Below are 20465 nucleotides of genomic sequence, written 5' to 3'. Positions count from 1 at the left end.
TCTTGGTCACGTGGTCGTCACGTGACTTTAGGTATAAAAACTGGCGGGGTGTCACCCAAGCCTCCACAGCCCACTCTCTCCTGGCGTTGGACACTAGCTGCTGGAAAGGCGAAGACTCACAAAGGACATCGCCATGGTATGTGTCACACAGCTTACCTCAGAATCAGACGACACTTTCTTTGTTGTTATAGTCTTTCGGACCGTTAAGTATTGGACATGCTTCGAGTGCTAACTCCAAAACAGGGGGAAGATTAGGAGCAAGCGAAGGGAACGTGAAACGCTTTTAAAGCTGACAGATAGAACTTGCAGCTGGTACCGTTTACAATGTTTAAACAGATAAAGTTTGACTTCGTACTAGCGCCTAATCTTGCATGATAAACTGTGTATATAGAGCACATTGAGTGGCGTTCCTTGTGGCTATTTCATTGCACGATTTTAATGTTTCGTTTCGTTGTGCAAAGCTAGGATGTTGTCAAAGTATGTCGTTGACGGAACGACTAGAACATACGATCACCTAACCTAACTTGTAACTTAAGACATTGGTATGTGAGGTATACATTTAACAACGCATGCCGTCTTATAATTCTAATAGCATGCAATAAAAGATATACAGAGTCATAATTATCTGACCTTCTAATGTATGTTTTCGGTCTTTTTCCTTCTTTACCTCTCAGGCGGAAATCGAGCAGTCTATGATTGATGGTGAGTTCAACTCTGTCAACTTCGCACACGCTTCTCGTCTGAAAAGTGCACAACAGATGCACCCATTTAGGAAGACTTGGCTAGGACATACGATTTCCCACATCTAGCGAGGCGTACAGTTAGATCTTGGTTGGAATGTGTTGTGAGCTGGGTCCGATGGTGACAAGAATGTTTGTGTGGACATGGTATGCTCAAATGACCTTCAACGATTACGTTGTTGGAACAACATCGTTTTTGGTGAGTACGAAACTCTTTACCTACGAGACGAAACAGACGGGAAAGCAAGGCTGCCAACTGGTCCAAGTTTCCTTAGAGAACGAGCCAAGGATATCTATCGGAGGAGAAAGCCTTGGGGTACCACGTTCTTTCTTGAGGAAGAATTTTGGCAATGTGAGATATGGATGGGGGGAGTAGCTGACCTTGTTTGGAGGGACCAGAGATGGAAAAAGTTTCCCATCCTACGTGCTTCATTGCAGCGAAGTGGCTATCATTGCAAAAGTGATATTACAACTAGAGTTTTAATGGGAGGTAGGGCTTGTTGGAATTGTGTCAGCCGAAACCAGGGGCAAAGCAAGGCGAGTTTGTTTAGGAGGGGTGCTAATGTGGGGGGGATGGAGCCGTTCTTTAAATAGACAAACATTCGGAGGGTATCACCTAGCTCAGACTGGCCCGTCTCCAAATAAGGACAGTCAGTTATTAGAAGAGCTTCCTTGGCTGTCCTACATTGCCTACTGTATACCCACTTGGCGCCTTGTCAATGCAAAATGTCGGTGATAACGGCTGTGATTACTTAAAGACGAGATACACAACTGTGCGATTAGTTGCAGTGTGGCGTAGGGGGGAGGGGTACAACTAAATGCACCTTTTGTGGTATGCATGGGAAAAACGAAAGTATGTAAACCTCCTGTTTGCCCTTCGGTAATTTCAAGGGTAGTCGTGTTGTCTGAGAAATGATAAAGAATTATGAGGAAGAATCCTTGAAGAGATAAAAACTAAAAACTAATGCGTGCCTTGAAAAGCGAGATTATAGGGCAGTATCCTTGTTAGTTAGTAGTTGTGCGTTCTGGCTTGCATAGCGATTGTGAGTTATTATCTTCTGATAGTGAGAACCAGGCTAGTGTAAGTGTCCTTGTGACATTGGAATATCGTACGTGAAGGAACTTCTGACGGCCAGACTTTGCCCGTCTTATCGGCCACTCTTTACACAAAATGTCACTGCAAGTATTAAAAGTAATCAGAGACGGGAAACTATTTTGGGGTGGCGGGGTGTCAAATTGCGCGTTCAGGAATTATGTCAGCTGTTAGGGTACCCCTTTTTTGGTTACGTCAGCATAGCCAGCGAGGCTTGAACTCGAGAGCGCTCGGTGGACTATTTTTATCAACTTGACAAGCGTAGAAACTATGTAGGGGAAGGAATGTATTTGCCGATATTATATTTCGACGGGTAGAGATATTTAATTCTGACTTTGCTAATACTTGCATACTTGTTAGGATTTCTGCTTCACCAGAGAAAAATCTGCTAAAAAGGAAACATGGATTGCTGTACAATACAGACCAGTAAATAATACATAATATGTAAATATCTTGTTAAATACGAGCAACATTTACGATCTAATTCAATATTCTGATACGTATACCAATAAAGCGTATGGCGTATGTCATAAGAAAATGAGACGACTAATTCGTTTCAGATTTGAAATCATAATTATAAAGTAGTGGGATCTACTTAATTTGATCTGCGAAATTTCCACAACTTACCTGCAGTTCAACGTAATTGACTCGCTTTACGTTATTACAAGGTACAGATCCCCAATTCGGCTAAATGGCATACAATTGTCCGTTCACTCACGCCCCCTATTGTTTTCTAATTGCTTTGCAGAGATGAAGGATGGATTCCCCCTGTTTGACAACAAGGGTGATGGCAAGATCGACGGTGCACAGCTGGGCGATGTCTTGAGGTCTTTCGGCCTGAACCCCAGCAACGCGGAGGTCGAGAAGATCGCGAAGGCGAACGGTAAGGAGCTAAAATGTCCTTTTTCTCTAATCTCCATAAATCAAACATGTACAGAGGGGTCGTAAACTTCCTTTTGTTACAAAAGACCCCAACACTCTCTATCGAGACGAGTAGGAATGACCAAGTGTGCGTAGCCCATTTATCAACATTACAGATTCATACCATTTTCACGTTAAAGACGTGAATGTTAGTGCAGTGCATGTTTAATTTTGAAAAAGTTGTAATGACGCCACAGACGAGCGATTACAGCCGAAATACTAGCGTTTCCTTTAGACACACTGGATGGCATGTAAATTCACTATAGTAGCAATGTCATTCTATACGTCTGGTTTATGAATGGCGTTAAAGTCTTTATTTCGCCCCAAACGCTGGCAGACTTAAAACTTGTAGCGGTGTAACAGTGAGGTTCAAGGACTGCTTAACTGGCCATGCTAAACAGCTTTCATCCTTTTGGCGTAACGGTTTAGCATCTAAAGTTGTGATCCGATTCTAAACAATTTATCTCCATCTCCCACAGAGGGCAAGAGGCTCAGCTTCGATGACTACCTGGCCATCCACAAGCAGGTCCTTGGTCAGGGTGAGGTTGGATCGTACGAGGACTTCTTTGAGGGCCTGAAGCTGTTCGACAAGGAGGGCACCGGCCTGATCAGTGGAGCCGAGCTGCGTCACGTGTTGGCCACGCTAGGTTCGTTTTCTTACAGTGCGCATGTCATGTCGGATGTCGCTGTAGCTCAACTGGTAGCAGCCTCACAGTTGAGGTCGTGATTTCAATCAGTCGGTAAGGCTAAGGTCACATTCCAAACCCGGGCCCGGTCGGGATGTTTTTGAAAACGAAAAAGAGAAATGTATACGTAATATACACAAAATAATACCCAAGACTATACTCTTTACTTATTGTTAATTTGGCGTCTCCAAAAGCTGCCCGCCGGGCCCCGGTTTGGAAATGTGACGTAGGTCTAACTGGGAGACCCTGGTTCAATACATTGGGAATAGCATCTCGGTTGGGGCTTTACCCGTATTTCGCATTTAGGAATGTAAAATGGGGGTCCCGTGTTCGAGGAGGTACTAGCAACCCCTCTCTGTAAAAATTAGCTTGTCGTTAACTTGTAGTTAACTTGTAGTTAACTTGTCGCTAACCCGCAGGTGAGAAGCTGACTGAGGCCCAGGTTGATGAGTTGATGGCTGGCGGTGGCGGACAGGAGGATGCTGAGGGCAATGTCAACTACGACAGTACGTACCTAGTTAATAACTTAGTTATCTAACTCAGTAACTCAGCTCGGAGTTTCCAATGTCACAGATAATCAGCGTAGATTTAGATTTAGAGAGTCAAACAAAGATCTCATGGAAACTCGTTTAACTACAAGTATGGATTCAAGAGTTGAGTATATATTATAGAGCATGTCTAGTGTCTAGATGTAGTCGCTACTCTCTACGTCAACAGAAATTCCTGGACTGAAATAACCAGCCCAAATTTAGAGTCGTGTCAAATTACAGCACATGATTTCTAAAAGGGATATTTGAATAGCAGAGGTTGCAAGGGAATCGGAATTGTATGAATATTTGTATCGTTGTTTTCTGTCGCAATGTGTAAAGAAGCTTACGACTTTCTAGCTACACAATTGTCTCGTTTCTAAAAAAAATCATAAGATTTTTATCACTCTTATGCATGTTATAATGCATGTAATGTTTTATGCATGAGTTATGGTATACACTGTAAAATATGTACTTGTGCTAATTTAAGGTTTGCAATGAACATGTTTGTTAAAATTAAAGTGTCGCTCATGTCATTCATAGATTCCCGCAAAGTGTTTTCAGTCATATGCCAATGTCTTCACTTTCAGTCAATCACTTCATATCACTTACGTCTTTTTTCTCCTTAAACCTTCCTTCCTTCTCAGCCTTCGCAAAGTACCTCATGCTTGGTTAAGTGTAGGTAACCCTCCATCCTTCCTGTTGTTCAATCTTTCCTCCTTTCTATCACTGCTTAAATCAGGTTGAGTCTCCGTTCTTTGTCTTCTTGCTTTCTAAGATTCCATGTTGCAAGTTACTTTCACTTTCAACCTCCTCAACGATACTCTTCGGCTGCAACTTGTTCATAAATGAGTAGTACATCTTGTAAAAAAAATGGTATAAATGGTTGGCAAACGCTTGTCATAGCGATGCGACATCCCCCACCCCCCACCCCTCTGCGCGTTACTTGGACTATCGAAGCACCATACGAAGACACCAACAAGCTTGGCGCCCCCTCTCCCTCTATATCTTGTGATATATTTTCCTAAACTCTAATTTTGCTTTCTCTTCCAGCGCTATTCCCTCCAACTGAATTTGCACTGCTCCTAAGTGTAAATTAGCCTTTCTGCTGGATAAAAACCTTTTTTCATCCCTAGCGCAGCTGACTCTACCTTTTTCCAAAAAAAACACACAATGCAGGCCTCCAAAACCTTTCAACAAATCCACGCGAAATTCAGATACGATATGTATGAATCAGAATTTGTAAAAAAAAGTTTTGGATGCCTTCAATGTTCCTTTCCATTGCTGCTATAAGATCCCATATGTAGTATTTTAGAAGCATTGCGATAACGTAACGCATTGTTCCCATATCTGCTAGTGGCAAACCAGTACAAAGATGCTCAACCCTACCAATGATGAAGACTATAACATATTGCATTGTTCTACCGTTGACAAGCGACGAAAACGACCACATCCCTACCAACTCGACACCTGTTCTGCTAAATGCTCTTTACCACTTTTCCCCTAAGCTCATTAAAACAAACAGAAGGGCCTGACGGCATATCGACGTTACGACGTTTGTATTTCCTGTCAACTCTGTTACCATCGAACACCTTTTAACGAATTCTTCTGTTTTCAACTCACACAGCTTTCTCTCGCTTTGCCTTGGAGGGCTAGACCATAGGTAACCATACCATGCACATTACGTGTTTCACTCTTTAGGCTTTCAGAATCCCTCTTACCTGAACTAAAGAAAAGTAACTTTCCCGTATCACTCCGCCAAGCATCCTCAGTGTGAAACGGTCTTACTATTGGATCGCTATTAACATTGTCTAACACCTCCTCTTTTCCTATTATTCTCGCTACAGATAATATTATGTAGCTTATCGCTTTCAACATATTTTTTCTTACTGCGTAAAAAGCAACTTGAAACTTTGTATGCATTATGCCACATATACATCATGACTTTCCTGTCTCCTCTCTATCTCTTTATATCTGCATTAACCTTCTAAGTTGTATCCCTTTCCCAACTTCTACCTTCCATTCATCATCATCACCATACTTCTCATTAATCTCTTTTCATCCATTATCTTTGCTTGGACCATCCCTGCCTGGAAACATTCATGCTCTTCTGCTCTTACCATGCCATGAATTAACCTTGCCTTTCTATACCTTGTTGGTCCTTTTAAGAACACTCTTTGATGTGCTTTCTATCTTTGATAGAGATTGGACAAATCTACCTAAATAGATTATCGTGGTGTTTAAAACTTTTGGAAAGCCACCAATGGAAAAGACAAAATTCATATGATATGAGAGATTTGTCCAATCTTCTACATTCCTCACCTTTCCATTGTTCTTTAAACTTATACTGACATTTCAACTGCTTCGTGTTCTTACAGAATTCATCAGTTACGCTCTCACAGAGACTCTTTAGTACGTACACTCATTTCTGACTGGACTGTGCTCAAATGTTACTCGTTACTCCCTTTGCCCTCAGTCCCGTGCGCGTGAGACAGTGTTCTCAAGTCTGTCCAAGTCTCGTACAGTCTCGCAGAATCTCGTTTGTCTGTTCACGTCATCATTGTTTCGTTACGTCTATTTTCTTTGGCTATTGAAAAATACTAAAGTTTCTGTAGATAGTGTTGTGTCACGTAATAAGGAGGTGATAACGGTAGTGACGTCGTGCGAAGTCACGCAGAATCTCGGGAACATAGAGAGTACAAAATCCACGTCTCAAAATCCGTCGGCTGTTTTGCCTTTCTCTGTTTTTCTTGACAAGAAATATAAACTTCTTTTTCTTGACTTCAATTGGTGAACGAGATTCTGCGTGACTGTAACTGAGCATATGCATCTTGACAAGCCCAAAGCCCACCCCAATGCTTCTAGTTCCCTGTACATTGTGTCCGCATGACGAACAAATTGCTACAAGCCCTATGCTTTCACTGTATTACGTCTGTTCACAAAGTCTTGTCTGCATCCAATTATATATCTCGTTCAAAGCCTTTCTGTTCTCCCTCGTCTTTGGCACGGATCTTTTCTTCGTTCTTTCACCCGAATCTCCTCGAGCATCTCAATTAATGCTTCCCAACGCACGACTCAGACTATTACTAACTACATGAGAACCTCCGAAAGATACTTAGTGATGCAACGGCAATTGAAAATGTCTACAAAACTACAAAACTGTCACTCAAAACGTTCAGGAACTGAAATATGAAAAAAGAGCTACAAAAAGTTACGTATGAGACATGGCATTCTTGGGGACACCTGTTTTAACTTGAGCGATAGGTCATCATTGCATCGTAGAGGGTCGAAAGAATCTTTAGTATTCTTACCCCCTTCGAAGTGCAATGGCCTTTCCCGAAGTTACCAAGGTCCCCTTCATTGCCACCATGGTAACCGTCGCTATGACAACTACGCCAACCATGTCGACCATTTTGTATTCATACAATCATCCTTGTCAATATACATCACATTTCGGCCATTTCACTGATAAAATAATGCGTCATGAAAAGCAGTGCACAGGTGTGCACGACTGACTATGACGTCAGCATTTCGGCTCTGATTGGAGGAACTTGTCGAACGTAGCTTATTTCACCAATGGCAGGGTCTGACAGTTTTTCCATTCTATCTCCCAACAGAGTTCGTCAAGTACATCCTGACTGGTTAAGGTACGTCGACATTCATGTTTACGTTGTTGTAGGTGACATTTGAAATACGCCATGTGAAAGATATGATAAAACCCCAGAAAGTATTGAGTTAGTGGCTGTGTCAAGTATATAGTCAATGTTGCTCCACGGTTGCTAAGAAATGGTTGCCAGGTAACTAGTCATTTTGGATACGTCATCGTCCAGACCAATCCTGTCTCTCAATCTCATTGGTCGGACCGCTTATTCCCATGCCGTCCTTGGTTGAACTACTAATTGTGATGGACAGTCAGGATCGGCCTACTTGGGATCAAGGTTACTTGTGAAATAACATTATTGTATTTTGTATTGAAACTAAGACTTTTTTCTCATTTTGTTTTCCAGATATCCGCGTGAGGAGAGGAAGAGGAAGGTGTTTGATAACATCCAGGAACACCATGTATAGTTAGAGCTATTTATGTTTGCCGAGGAAAAAAAACAAAGAAGTTCAATCAGATGCAACGAAGGACCATCACGTGTTTCAACGGCTGCCTTTAGAAGATAGCTCACTTGCGTCCACGACGCATGCCCAGAACTCTTGAAAACTCGCGGGGTCACCAAACGGCGTTCAGTGCGCATGTCTTTAGCATTTCCAGCTCTGATTTTACCTAGGGTGACGTCAGCGTTTTCTTCGACGGTTCTGGGGCACGCCATAACAACTCTTTTCTAAAATGTGTAAAATGTAAATGTAACAAATATTCGCAGATTATTGTAGCATTCGACCTTACTTTGGTGTGCATGTGCCTTTATGTGTCCCCCGATCGACTGTGAATTTTGTTACCTTTGTTCCCTTTCTATGTTCAATAAAGTACTGGGTTTGGAACAACTGCGAGCCTTGGTTATTCTGTAAAGGTATTCTATAAGGTATAAATATAAACTTTATATACACTTATAAGTAATGGAACAATTTGGTCGTCCCTGTAGCTCAACTGATAGCAGCCTCACGGTAGAGCTCATGGTTCAATCCTGAGAAAGTTATTTCGCTCGGGCCTTTAACCAAAATTTTGGAGGGGGCGTAAAAAGGGGTCCCGTGTTCCAGCTCGAGCACGATAAAGGGGAAGGGATAGCAACCCTTCACTGTAATGATATACCCTGCTACTGATACAGCAATTATCGACTAAGGTCTGAACAAATAGAGCAACTTCGAATGCAACAGACTGATACTCACGCAGTCAACGCTCTTGTATTTGTTTCGGTCTATCATTAAAAAGTATCAATGGTACTGAAACCAACGTACAATTTAGCATACGATATGAATAATAAGTGTTTATGTGTATGGTGGCCTTGGTTTCATACTGCAGGGCATAACATATATGAAATAGCAGATGTATGTAGCCATAAGGAAATTGGTACCGTAATCCGAATGTCGACAGCACGACATGCAGTGCTAACTATTCGTTCATCCGCACAGGAGAAAGGGTACAATTAAGTGCATCATTGGTATCTCCTGCCTCCAATCAGCTTTAATTCATGGTCAGAACAATCGGTGATCAGGTCGTATGTTCGGCAAAGTAGTATACAACTTGGTTAAGTACTACTATGTAGTATACAACTTGGTTACTGCTATGTAATATACAACTTGGTTACTACTATCGCATGACTGTTCAGGGAATGTATTGACGTCGAAGAAGACATGTTGGCATGTGGATACAACATCTGTAACAACTGCCCGTGCGCCTTTATATGGAATTCTTTATTCGATAAATTACTTTATTAGTGTTTCCATTGTTGCTATGAACACGCTGTGGTTTGAAAGTAAAATTACAATAATTGAGATTTATTGGAGCGGGTCCGAGCTTACCAAACCACATCGGGACACCTCTATCGCTTCTTTTCCACTGCATTGGGGCGGCATAGCACACAAACTTTAGCCCGCATAGCGTGGGTTAGGGATTCCCATTTCAGCACCAAGGGCATCGCCTGCGGACGCGCCACCCCGATTTTCCCTCTCGTGACTACGCTGATTGCCATGCCAGGGAAGTTTTCCTACGTAGGGGGAATATTAACGGACTGACTCTCAAATTTGTCGGCTTTTTATCGCCGAATTCTACTGTCTGTACCCCCTAGGGAGGCCTGGTCTGTATCTGTATCTGTATCTACGAGGGTGCTTCAAAAAGTAATGTCATTAGTTTCATAACAGGCTCATTTTTTCATCGAATGAGTTGAAATTTGACACAAAAGTAAAGCCATATCTCCTTTTGAGATTGATATAGCTCACTTTGTTGTTCACATTTTTATGAGTGACCGACTTGAGTTCTAGCTGACCACACCCTTGTTATCCCGTCGAAAGAAATCAGAGGTTCAATTTATGTGCAATTGATAATGCCCTTGACTCACTCGAAGCTATTGTATGAAGCTGAAATTGCACATGTATCAAGATCTATTTCTTCATAAGGCACATACTAATTTTAATCTTTGAAATTCAATCATGTTTTCTTTTTTCGTTCCTTGGGTGAAGTGATGTATGACCCCGGTCATTAGTGTCGTTAACCAGGGGTGGGCTGATTAATGTTTCTGTAGTGGACTTTTAGATAAACAGAAAGAAATCAAACTTTGCACACTTCTTGGTCTTGAGACAATCAATAACTGTGCCAAGTTTCGTATCTTTTGGTTGATGGAAAATTAGTCTACAAAACCTTTGATAAATAAACCACGTATTTGGCTATTAATCAAACTGCCTGTAATATAGTAACTCGCTCCTTTCTAGCAGCTGTAAAAGATGAACCATTGGAAGTTTAGATATGAAAATTAGCATGTAACCTATAGAGACATTTGTTATCATACAGATGAAATTTCGGCTTCCTACAGTAGTTATAAAAGGGTCAGATCTAGAGGAACTGATCTTCTGACAAACTTCCAGGGGTATGGTTATCTTGAAATCAACTCAGTTGCTCATAAAAATTGTAACAACAAATTGAGATATTTTGATCTCAAGAGAATATATGCCTTTACCTTTGTGCCAAGTTTAATCTCATTCGAGGAAAAAATGAGCCTGTTATAAAACTAGTGATATTACTTTTTGAAGCACCCTCGTATATAGCCGGTATAACCGCCGTTCGGCGTAACACACCAGCTTCGCAGGCACGCGGCGCGGCAGCAGCTGGTTATATATTACACCGAACGACCCGTCACACCTAACTTTTGCACATCCATCTGCAAGCGTTCTTTAAAACTATCCTACTATACTTGGTGATAACAAATTCCACTCAACGATAGTTCTGGGAAAGTACGAATTTTTGAACACATCAATCCTAGGTTGATAACTCTGGTATTTGAAGCCATGACTGTTTCTTGTATGTTCTTTTTTGAGCTGGAATTAGAGGTGGGGGCTAATTTCGAACGGTCATCGCCAAAACGTTTTCAGCCCGACACAAGCCTCCTTCCTACAGGGGTGAGGGTATCGGGAAATTGGCCAGGGGAGTTAGTCCAAGCTACGGTAAATATTACCCTCCGGCGAAGCAGATAAACTCCTCTGATAGTAAAACTCCCCTGGAAAATTATTCTCCCTATAATAGCGTTAGCTAGCTCGACACCATTTCCGAGCGTTTCACAACTTTTTGGGGAGTTGGAAAGAAACCAAAACGAATACGTAAAGCAATGTTTCAACTACAAATATATGGCAGTATGGATCATGAAAAATGTTACAACGGCAAAGAATTGGAAACTGATTTTCAACTGCAGAAGGCTCTTATAAGAGCTTCAACGACCGGAATGCATAATTTGTACCCACCTAAAGAACCTCCAAATAGAACTTTCATAGAGAATGAAAATCATTTTCTTTCAAACGTTCTTCACAAACGTGAGTGATTGATACCCAAGTGTGTCCTAATTGACGCAAATCAGCACACACTTGTAACAATGGACCACGATTTTCTATAACCGCTACGCGACAGCGCATTCATGACATATTTTTCTGACAGTAGCCACGCAGAACAAGCAATATAATTTACTATAGTGCACAAGAATTGAAGCTAATTTGCAGTAGGAGAAATAAGGAATTCATACAGCCAAATCTGAATAGCCAATCGGTACGCACATGCGCTACAGAACCTGGTTTTCCACATCTTCTGTTTGCTGGCATTTAGAAAAAAATTTATTTCGAAGACACCAGAACGTGAAACGTTTTCTACGATACCTGCCTCTGAGATGGGGGATCAGCAAGACGGCTCCCAGGACAGTGACGATGCGGACATCGCGGTTTCTCTCGGTCCAGCTTCTCAGGGCCTCCAGACAGCCTACCTTGTCATCAGTCTTATCGTGATAGTAGCCGCCAACTTGCTTATTATTCTCCTTGTGTGCAGAAAGGAATATCTCCGACAGCCTCGCTACTTCTTAAGATGCCACCTTGCCGTCAATGACATCCTCCATGCACTAGTCATAATACCGAGATACCTCGATCTCATCATGCAAAGCAACAGCCGGTTTTACGGTATTTCCTGTTCGGATGTACGAATATTTACCTCCGCAGTCGCACTGTCAAAATACGGTATCTATCTCCTGATGGCTATAGACATCTACTATTTCATATGTTATCCCCTGCAGTACGAGACAAAAGTCACCACATCACGTCTGGCTATAGGCATGGTTCTTGTTGACACATTTTCTTTCATCTGCACTTCACTGCCACTGATCCTAGTCAGAGATGCAGGCGATAACGTCTCATGCCTGACCAAGACAAGATCTTTTCAACCTGCTTTTGTCATCAGAATCATCGGCATGGTTGCACAGGGTTTATCAGTGCTGGTTATTATCGGTCTGTACTTCATCGTTTTGAAGGAAGCGAAGCGCCAACAGGAAAGGGATGAACAGCGACCAGTGAAATTCTACAAGACCAGAGGCTTCAAGACCATGGCTCCCCTTGCTATACTCCTGACTACCACAATAGTTTCTACCCTGTTTATGACTGTTACTGTGGCACAAGGTAACGCGAGGGATGAGCAGCCGTCTGTGGCAGTTGTGATCTTGGAAAAGGCGTCCATTCTTCTCAACCTGACTCTGTCGTCCATGCTGAATCCCATCATCTACAGCCTCCGGTTGCCTGAGTTCCGCCGCGCGATGAGAGAGATGTGTGGGCGGCGTCCAACGGCGGTGGCCCCGGCAGTGCCGACTAGTCAGCGGCGGGTACATGTGATCGAGGTGCGGGGTTGCGACTCGGCTTCAAACGCTGGGGTTGGTCTGGATTCGACAGCATCAAACGCACGTGAATGTGCCACAGTTCTGGGGTCTGAGAGAGATGTGCGGGCGGCCTCCAACGGCGGTGGCCCCGGCAGTGCCGAGTAGTCAGCGGCGGGTACATGTGATCGAAATGCGGGGTTGCGACGAGGCTTCAAACGTTGGGGTTGGTCTGGAGTCGACAGTATCAAACGCACGTGAATGTACCACAGTTCTAGGATCTGCCAGCCCGTGACTTCGTACAACCACGAAGAAATCGTTGGAATAAGATAAATTCGGACATCCAGGCAAAGGATAAAGTCACATGCCGTCGTTGGCAGCAACGTACGAAGAACAATGCCGAACAGTAAAGTGCCGAACAAAAAATATTAGCTATAGTAGAAAATGCAGCAAACAAAAACGGGGAAGATGATTTTCTAGACACAGTAGAAAGCCAGGGCTGCAAGGTATGATTTTACCCCTGTTCTTGCACTATATATTGATATATACTTGTATGCACTTTTTTCTCGACGATCTGTCTATGGATATTGAAACTATGAGCAATAATGTATATTTGCTTTGTTCTGACTAGTTAGGATTGATTATGTATAGTGTATATTACAGAAACAATGTCAGGTATGGGAGAAGTTTGTGTGATGTTTTAGACATCCGCTAAGAAATAACGAAGAATAGAGACTGTCATAAGGCACTGTTCCAAGATTAATATATGCACACATGTACACAAGTCAAACATTATTTCTATAATAGTCTTGCTACATTCAAGTTCAACTTAGTCTTGCTACATTCAAGTTCAACTTATGTTCTTATCTTTTGTAAGGCGAGCCAAAGTCTTCATTTTGAACTTATTCAATTGTGTGATTCTTTTATTTATCTTTTTTTCTAGATTCAAATTTGTTGTAAGACTAAGTGCATACCCTTACTTAAGAGTTAGCATATAGGACTTCCTCTAGGGTAAATTTGCACATATATGTACATCATCATCAATGTGTATGTATCAACTTTAAAGGCGCAATAACTTTAAAGGCAAAAAATTGTGTCACTTTTGTTTAATATAGCGTTACTGTTGACCGGTTTGAAACAATGGCTCTGTTATTTTTGCCTGATATCTATATCTGTATCTATATAGTCGGTACAACCGCCCTTTGGCATAACACACCGGCTAGTCTTTCTATCATCACCACACTGATAGATTAGAAGGACAATAGAGAGCACCAACCCTAATGGTTATAATTAGGAACAAAATTTGTACCTAACGGTATACCTAAGCCCTTAACTCTGCAATACATTCTTAAAGTTTCCCATAACTAAATAAAAGGGATTGAAATACTTTACTGAGATACAATATCAAACCTCTAATCTAGTTACATACAACAGTCTTTACTTTATCAATACAAGGACATAGGTCTCAGTATGATTCTAGCAATGATTTTGCAAAACTTAATTCTATTTCATTAGGAGAATTTAACAATAAAATGCTTAGGAACTTTAAAAACTGAAAGTTCTAAAATTCTTCGACGAAATTTTCAGTTGGGCTTGTTTTCTTCTGTGGCGGCCACACGTTTCAGGTGCTTCTTACTCTTCATATGATAGTTGTAAAGCTGTCTGTCATAGAAGAGTTTCTGACACAGGCGACACCCAAACTTGTACTCGCGATTGTCATCATGCTTCTTTGCATGTTGACTGAGGTAGTACTTGTCGCGAAAGGTCTTACTACAAACCTGGCATGTGTAAATCCTGTCTGGTTCTATATGCACGTGTAGCATGTGTACCTTCAAACTTGATTTAGTCATGTACTTCTTACCACACACATCACATGTGAAAGGTGTTCGAGCAGTATGCATGTGCTTCACATGACTCTGTAGATTTTGCCGCATGATAAACTTTGCGTCACATAACCCACATTGAAAGGGTTTCTCCTTTGAGTGAGTTTGACGGTGTTTTTTCAAGCCTTTCTGTGTTCCGAACTGCTTTTTGCAGACTTCACAGGTAAATTCCTTCTTCCCACTGTGGGTAGGGACATGCGCTTTCAAACCAGACAATTGGCAAAACCCCTTCTGGCAGTGCGGGCACTTATATGGTCTCTCACCAGTGTGTCGTCTCAGGTGGGCCTTCAGCACACTCGCTTGTATGAAACTCCGATCACAGAACGAACACTGATAGGGTCTGACATTGCCGTGGGTGAACATGTGCTGTGTAAGCCCAAATTTAGTCGTTAAGACTTTACCACACGTCTTGCAAGTGAACGGTGCCTTTTCTCTATGAGACTTACTATGCTCCTTTAAGTATTTCTCAGTATCAAATGTTTCGCCGCAAGTTTTACAAGTGTAGGTGACGATGTCAGCATGTTTGTCCATGTGTTTTTCTAGACCACTCTTATACACAAAGGATTTTCCACATCGGTAACACATGAAACTGCAGTTGGAGTGAACTCGCATGTGTCTCTCCAAGGCTTTTTGGACAGGGAAAGATTTTAAGCACACCTTGCAGCTTAAATCTTCTGTGTCTTCTTTGTTGGAATCTTGTCTCTCCTCTGTCCCTTTGTCTGGTTCTTCTTGTACATTTTCAGACATAGTGTTTTCCCTAATAGACTCTGTGTCTTCTTTGTTGGACTCTTGGCTCTCCTCTGTCCCTATATCCGGTTCTTGTTGTACATTTTCAGACAAGGTGTCTTCCATAATAGACTCTGTGTCTTCTTCATCAGAACCTTGGCTCTCCTCTGTCCCTTGATCTGGTTCTTGTTGTGCATTTTCAGACAAGGTGTCTTCCCTAATAGACTCTGTGTCTTCTTTGTCAGAATCTTGGCTCTCTTCTGTCCCTGTAACTGGTACTTGTTGTACATTTTCAGACATGGTGTCTTCCATAATAGACTCAGTGTCTTCTTTGTTGGAATCTTGGCTCTCCTCTGTCACTTTATCTGGGTCTTGTACATTTTCGGACATGGTATCTTCCACAATAAAGTCTGTGTCTTCTTTGTCAGAATCTTGGCTCTCCTCTGTCCCATTATCTTGTTGTTGTTGTACATTTTCAGACATGGTATTTTCCATAATTGACTCGGTGTCTTTGTTGGAATCTTGGCTCTCCTCTGTCCCTTTATTTGGGTTATGCTGTACATTTTCAGACATGGTGTCTTCCAGAATAGACTCTGTGTCTTCTTTGTAGGAATCTTGTCTCTCCTCTGTCCCTTTATCTAGTTCCTGTTGTACATTTTCAGACATGGTGTCTTTCATAATAGACTTTGTGTCTTCTTTGTCAGAATCTTGTGTCTCCTCTGTCCCTGTAACTGGTACTTGTTCTATATTTTCAGACATGTTGTCTTCCATAATAGACTTTGTGTCTTCTTTATTACAATCTTGGCTCTCCTCCGTCCCTGTATCTGGTTCTTGTTGTACATTTTCGGACAAGGTGTCTTCCATTTTCTCTTCAGGATCTGACTGACGAAGTGAATCACAGGCTTCTTTTAATTCCCCGTCTATTTCTGCCTGTCTTGCAGCCTTAACCTGGTGCTTTTTACTTTTGAGATGTGATTTATAACAGTCCTTGGTATAGAAAAGTTTCAGGCATGGCCTGCATCCAAACTTGTACTCCCTGTTTTCTCGATGTTGTTCTCTCTTCTTCTTTAATCTAAGCTTTCCTGCTTCGGTATGGAAGTTTCTGTGGTGATCTTTAAGGTAGTCTGAACGCTTGAACCGCATCCCGCATACGTCGCACATATAACGCCTCTCTTCGCTGTGCCCGAGCTTATGAATCCGAAGGTTTTCTGGATAGTAAAATGCCATGTTGCATACGTCACACTGGTATGGCTTTTCCCCTGTGTGCTTGTTCATGTGATATTTTAAGTATTGTGAGGACTTAAACGTCTTCTTGCACATGTGACAGCAGAATGGCCTTTCTCCAGTATGGACAATCATGTGACTATCTCGGTTACCCTTCTGAGCGAAGGCCTTTCCGCACACGTCACACTGGTAAGGTCTCTCACCGGTGTGAGTTCTTAAGTGTTGTATCAGACCGTTGCTTTGGGTGAATTTCATGTCGCACTGAGTACATGCATATGGCTTTTCACCTGTGTGTATCCTACGATGGCGAATTAAACATTTCATTTCAGCGAACGTGTTGCCACACGTCTCACATTTGACCCGCTTATCTCCGATGCGGACTCTGGTACGTTTCTTTGGACGCCCCCTACGATGAGTCTTTAAAGAATTTGTGTTACACGTAACAGGAGTTTCCTTCTGTTTTGTAGTCTGTTCCTCATGAGTCCCCATGTCTTCCTCATGAGTCCCCATGTCTTCTTCGTGAGTCCCCATGTCTTCCTCATCAGTCCCCATGTCTTCCTCATCAGTCAATATGTCTTCCTCATGCATATGAGTCCCCATGTGTTTCTCAAGTCCAGTCTTGAAAGTGAAAGATTTCTTGCAGATTTTACATTCAAAGGGACGTTTTGCATGAACTCGCATGTGCCTCTGCAAGGCTGTCCAATCAGGATAAGTTTTGTCACACACTTTACACTTCCGATCTGTCCCTGTTTCCTCCCCATCCAATTCCATCGCATTGGGAGAATTTTTCATCTCTTCTTTTGTCTCCTGACTGGTGTCTTCCTGACTGGAGTCTTCTTCTTCATTTTCTTCTGTGTACATGTCAACTTCATCTTCCTGACTGGTGTCTTCCTGAATGGCGTCTTCCTCACGCCATAGCTCAAGAAGACACTGCCGATGGTAGCCTATAAGAATTAACATAGAACAAATCATACACATTTACACTTACTGTAAATGCTGAAATGTTCTCAGTGGTTTTAAGTTGGCGTTTTTTGCGGTGACCACTTCACCGCAAATATTTTCCATTTTAGTATGAGATTGCAGTCTATGGCGCTACAGCTACCTTAACACCACCACAAAAACTCCATTCTCCCGCTACCGTGAAAGTAAACCCATGCAAACTTAAATGCATTTACAGTAATACATAACACTATAGTACTTGTGATCAAATGTTGAAAGTCCTACATAACATGCACCTAAAATTCTGATTTGAAAATGCTTATTCAGTTTGGAGATTAGGGAATTACATATAATTTGGATATATCATCCGAATCTATGTGTATCTAGGACTCAGTTTACCAATTACGGACTGTACTAGTAGAATGACACCAATTTTGAAAGATTCCTCAATGTTTTCTGAAATAAATGTGCCATATGCATGCACTTTTATTTATGGGGCTTCAACTTGAAAATAATTGCTTAAATATTAAATGTGCTGGTATAAAGGTTATCTTGCATAATAATAGGTTGAGCCGCTAAGATATAAATAAGACAAACAAACATACCTCGGAACTGGGCGATATTTCCCGCCTGCCTGCAGTACTGGCACGGAACGATAAGATGATGATGACTGCCCCCCTCCCCACTCCTACTTGAAATCTCCATTTTGGGACCTAAAACGTAACAAAAATACAGTCTGCTTCAGATCTGAGCGATCTACTGAGATTTCTGCACCACTTTAGGGTATTGTGATACTTGTCGAGTCTTTCACGCGTGCACAACAAGCAAACGAAAGCGACCTTGGAAGAAAATTCGCGATATTGGCCAACATGAGTTAGTCAACCTTTGACCCGGAAAAGAACAGCGATGGCGTGAGTTTACGTACCTGATTACCCTATAACGTCGAATGACTCGAGTCAGTTGAGTACAAGACCAGACATGAAATGTACGGGCCGTTTACGTACATCAGCAAACATTGCATTTAGGATATGGAGGATTTCCTAGTGTTTTTCTCCTGTAAATCATGATTGGCAGGTTACATTTATGTGAAACAAGCGAACAAACCGGAGAGGAATAGTTACAGCCCTGGATAGCGGAGTTTGCGTTACACCGTCTAGCAAAAACTCAACGGCAGCAGTTTTTTTTTTTGCTTATTGACAGGGAGTGTCAACTTGCTGTCCATCCAGAGTGTTTATTGACTATAAAATGACATTTTGACCTGATTGAATTTCATCAAAGTTTTATTGTGTAATGGTTTATTGAGCAAAAACATATCGCCACATTAGCAGCCTAACGGCTGAATTGCAGTTGCAACATCACAATAAAATAAACGCAATCGATCAATGTCCAACAAGGCAAATCATTAAGATAAAAGTACGTGTAATTGGGACAACGAAAATAAACAAGCGCGAAAATGTAATACCACTGATGTTCGTTAAGGGAGGTTTCGCTTTCAGCTTTTGGCAGAAAGAATATTTTAGAATTGAAAGAACACTCAAGCCCGGTCTTATCCATCTTTATTCCCAGATAGCGAAACCAAACGGAGAAAGAAAGCCGCTAGGGGAACAAGTATCTGACCATTTCCAGTTTTTATCGCCACCAATACCCCAAATATAAATCAATGCATCTTCCATTTCCAACTGGCAAACAAACGGACAATGCCCCAAGAAAGGAAATTCTTGTTCTTGGCAAATGTATAAGGGACATTCACAGTAAGTTGCTTAATGGGAATCTATCCTATTCATCTTCTCCGTCAAAAGGTCATATGACTTAAGCACTAACCGCTAGAATTAGGGTTAGGGTTAAGGTTAGGGTTAGGGTAGTGCTTAGATGCAATATGGCTAAGAGTGGATTTTAGTCGGTCAAACTTGGTATCATTGAAAAGGTATCTTGGTACAGAGTTGCAATCTGCAAACCGTTTAGAAATCGGGTGGTTACTTCCCGAGATATGACTTAAGCACTAACCGCTAGGTTTAGGGTTAGGGTTAAGGTTAGGGTTAGGGTAGTGCTTAGATGCAATATGGCTAAGAGTGGATTCTAGTCGGTCAAACTTGGTATCATTGAAAAGGTATCTTGGTACAGAGTTGTAATCTGCAAACAGTTTTGAAATCGGGTGTTTATTTCCTGAGATATGACTTAAGCACTAACCGCTAGCGTTAGGGTTAGGGTTAAGGTTAGGGTTAGGGTAGTGCTTACATGCCATATGGCTAAGAGAAAATTCTAGACGCTCAAACTTGGTATCATTGAAGAGGTATCTTGGTACAAGTTGTAATCTGCAAACGGTTTTGAAATCGGGTGTTTACTTCCCGAGATATGACTTAAGCACTAACCGCTAGGGTTAGGGTTAGGGTTAAGGTTGGGGTTAGGGTAGTGCTTAGATGCAATATGGCTAAGAGTGTATTCTAGTCGGTCAAACTTGGTATCATTGAAAAGGTATCTTGGTACAGAGTTATAATCTGCAAACCGTTTACAAATCGGGTGTTTACATCCCGAGATATGACTTAAGCACTAACCGCTAGGGTTAGGGTTAGGGTTAAGGTTAGGGTTAGGGTAGTGCTTAGATGCAATATGGCTAAGAGTGTATTCTAGACGGTCAAACTTGGTATCATTGAAAAGGTATCTTGGTACAGAGTTGTAATCTGCAAATAGTTTTGAAATCGGGTGTTTACATCCCGAGATATGACTTAAGCACTAACCGCTAGGGTTAGGAATAGGGTTAAGGTTGGGGTTAGGGTAGTGCTTAGATGCAATATGGCTAAGAGTGTATTCTAGTCGGTCAAACTTGGTATTATTGAAAAGTGTATCTTGGTACAGAGAAGTAATCTGCAAACCGTTTAGAAATTCGGGTGTAACACCGTAAGGGATATGACTTAAGCACTAACCGCTAGGGTTAGGGTTAGGGTTAAGGTTAGG

General features: G+C 41.8%; 3 protein-coding genes across 12 annotated transcripts; 2 read left to right on the top strand and 1 right to left on the bottom strand.

The window, feature by feature from the left end:
• LOC118403151 (myosin, essential light chain) lies at positions 1 to 8456 on the top strand. 10 transcript variants are annotated; one of them, XR_004829600.1, is made up of 10 exons: positions 1 to 136; positions 675 to 702; positions 2582 to 2716; positions 3234 to 3401; positions 3860 to 3946; positions 4615 to 4645; positions 5595 to 5630; positions 6346 to 6379; positions 7585 to 7614; positions 7975 to 8452. XR_004829600.1 is itself a non-coding variant. In XM_035801671.1 (8 exons), exons 1-6 carry the CDS (start codon positions 134 to 136, stop codon positions 5621 to 5623), a joined length of 450 nt encoding a protein of 149 aa, XP_035657564.1. In that variant the 5' UTR covers positions 1 to 133; the 3' UTR covers positions 5624 to 5630; positions 7585 to 7614; positions 7975 to 8455. The 10 variants fall into 10 exon arrangements, 5 of the variants coding, with proteins under 5 accessions (XP_035657564.1, XP_035657562.1, XP_035657560.1 ...); XR_004829602.1 differs by having other exon boundaries at positions 4615 to 4649; XR_004829603.1 differs by lacking the exon at positions 6346 to 6379 and having other exon boundaries at positions 7975 to 8456.
• A 3042-nt stretch (positions 8457 to 11498) lies between these two features.
• LOC118403082 (olfactory receptor 6C3-like) lies at positions 11499 to 13050 on the top strand. Its single transcript, XM_035801523.1, has one exon. The coding sequence runs from the start codon at positions 11776 to 11778 to the stop codon at positions 12907 to 12909; it is 1134 nt and encodes a 377-aa protein (XP_035657416.1). The 5' UTR covers positions 11499 to 11775; the 3' UTR covers positions 12910 to 13050.
• Positions 13051 to 13832: 782 nt separating this feature from the next.
• LOC118403080 (zinc finger protein 226-like) lies at positions 13833 to 18368 on the bottom strand. The gene is made up of 2 exons (XM_035801520.1): positions 18119 to 18368; positions 13833 to 17518 (listed from the first exon to the last, which is right to left on the bottom strand). The coding sequence occupies exons 1-2, from the start codon at positions 18216 to 18218 to the stop codon at positions 14325 to 14327; spliced, it is 3294 nt and encodes a 1097-aa protein (XP_035657413.1). The 5' UTR covers positions 18219 to 18368; the 3' UTR covers positions 13833 to 14324.
• Positions 18369 to 20465: the final 2097 nt, after the last annotated feature.

The sequence above is a fragment of the Branchiostoma floridae genome, chromosome 16, assembly GCF_000003815.2.
Source record: "Branchiostoma floridae strain S238N-H82 chromosome 16, Bfl_VNyyK, whole genome shotgun sequence".
NCBI classification, from domain to species: domain Eukaryota; kingdom Metazoa; phylum Chordata; class Leptocardii; order Amphioxiformes; family Branchiostomatidae; genus Branchiostoma; species Branchiostoma floridae.
The sequence above is the reverse complement of the archived record's forward strand: the minus strand, read 5'-3'. Positions and strand labels throughout refer to the sequence as shown.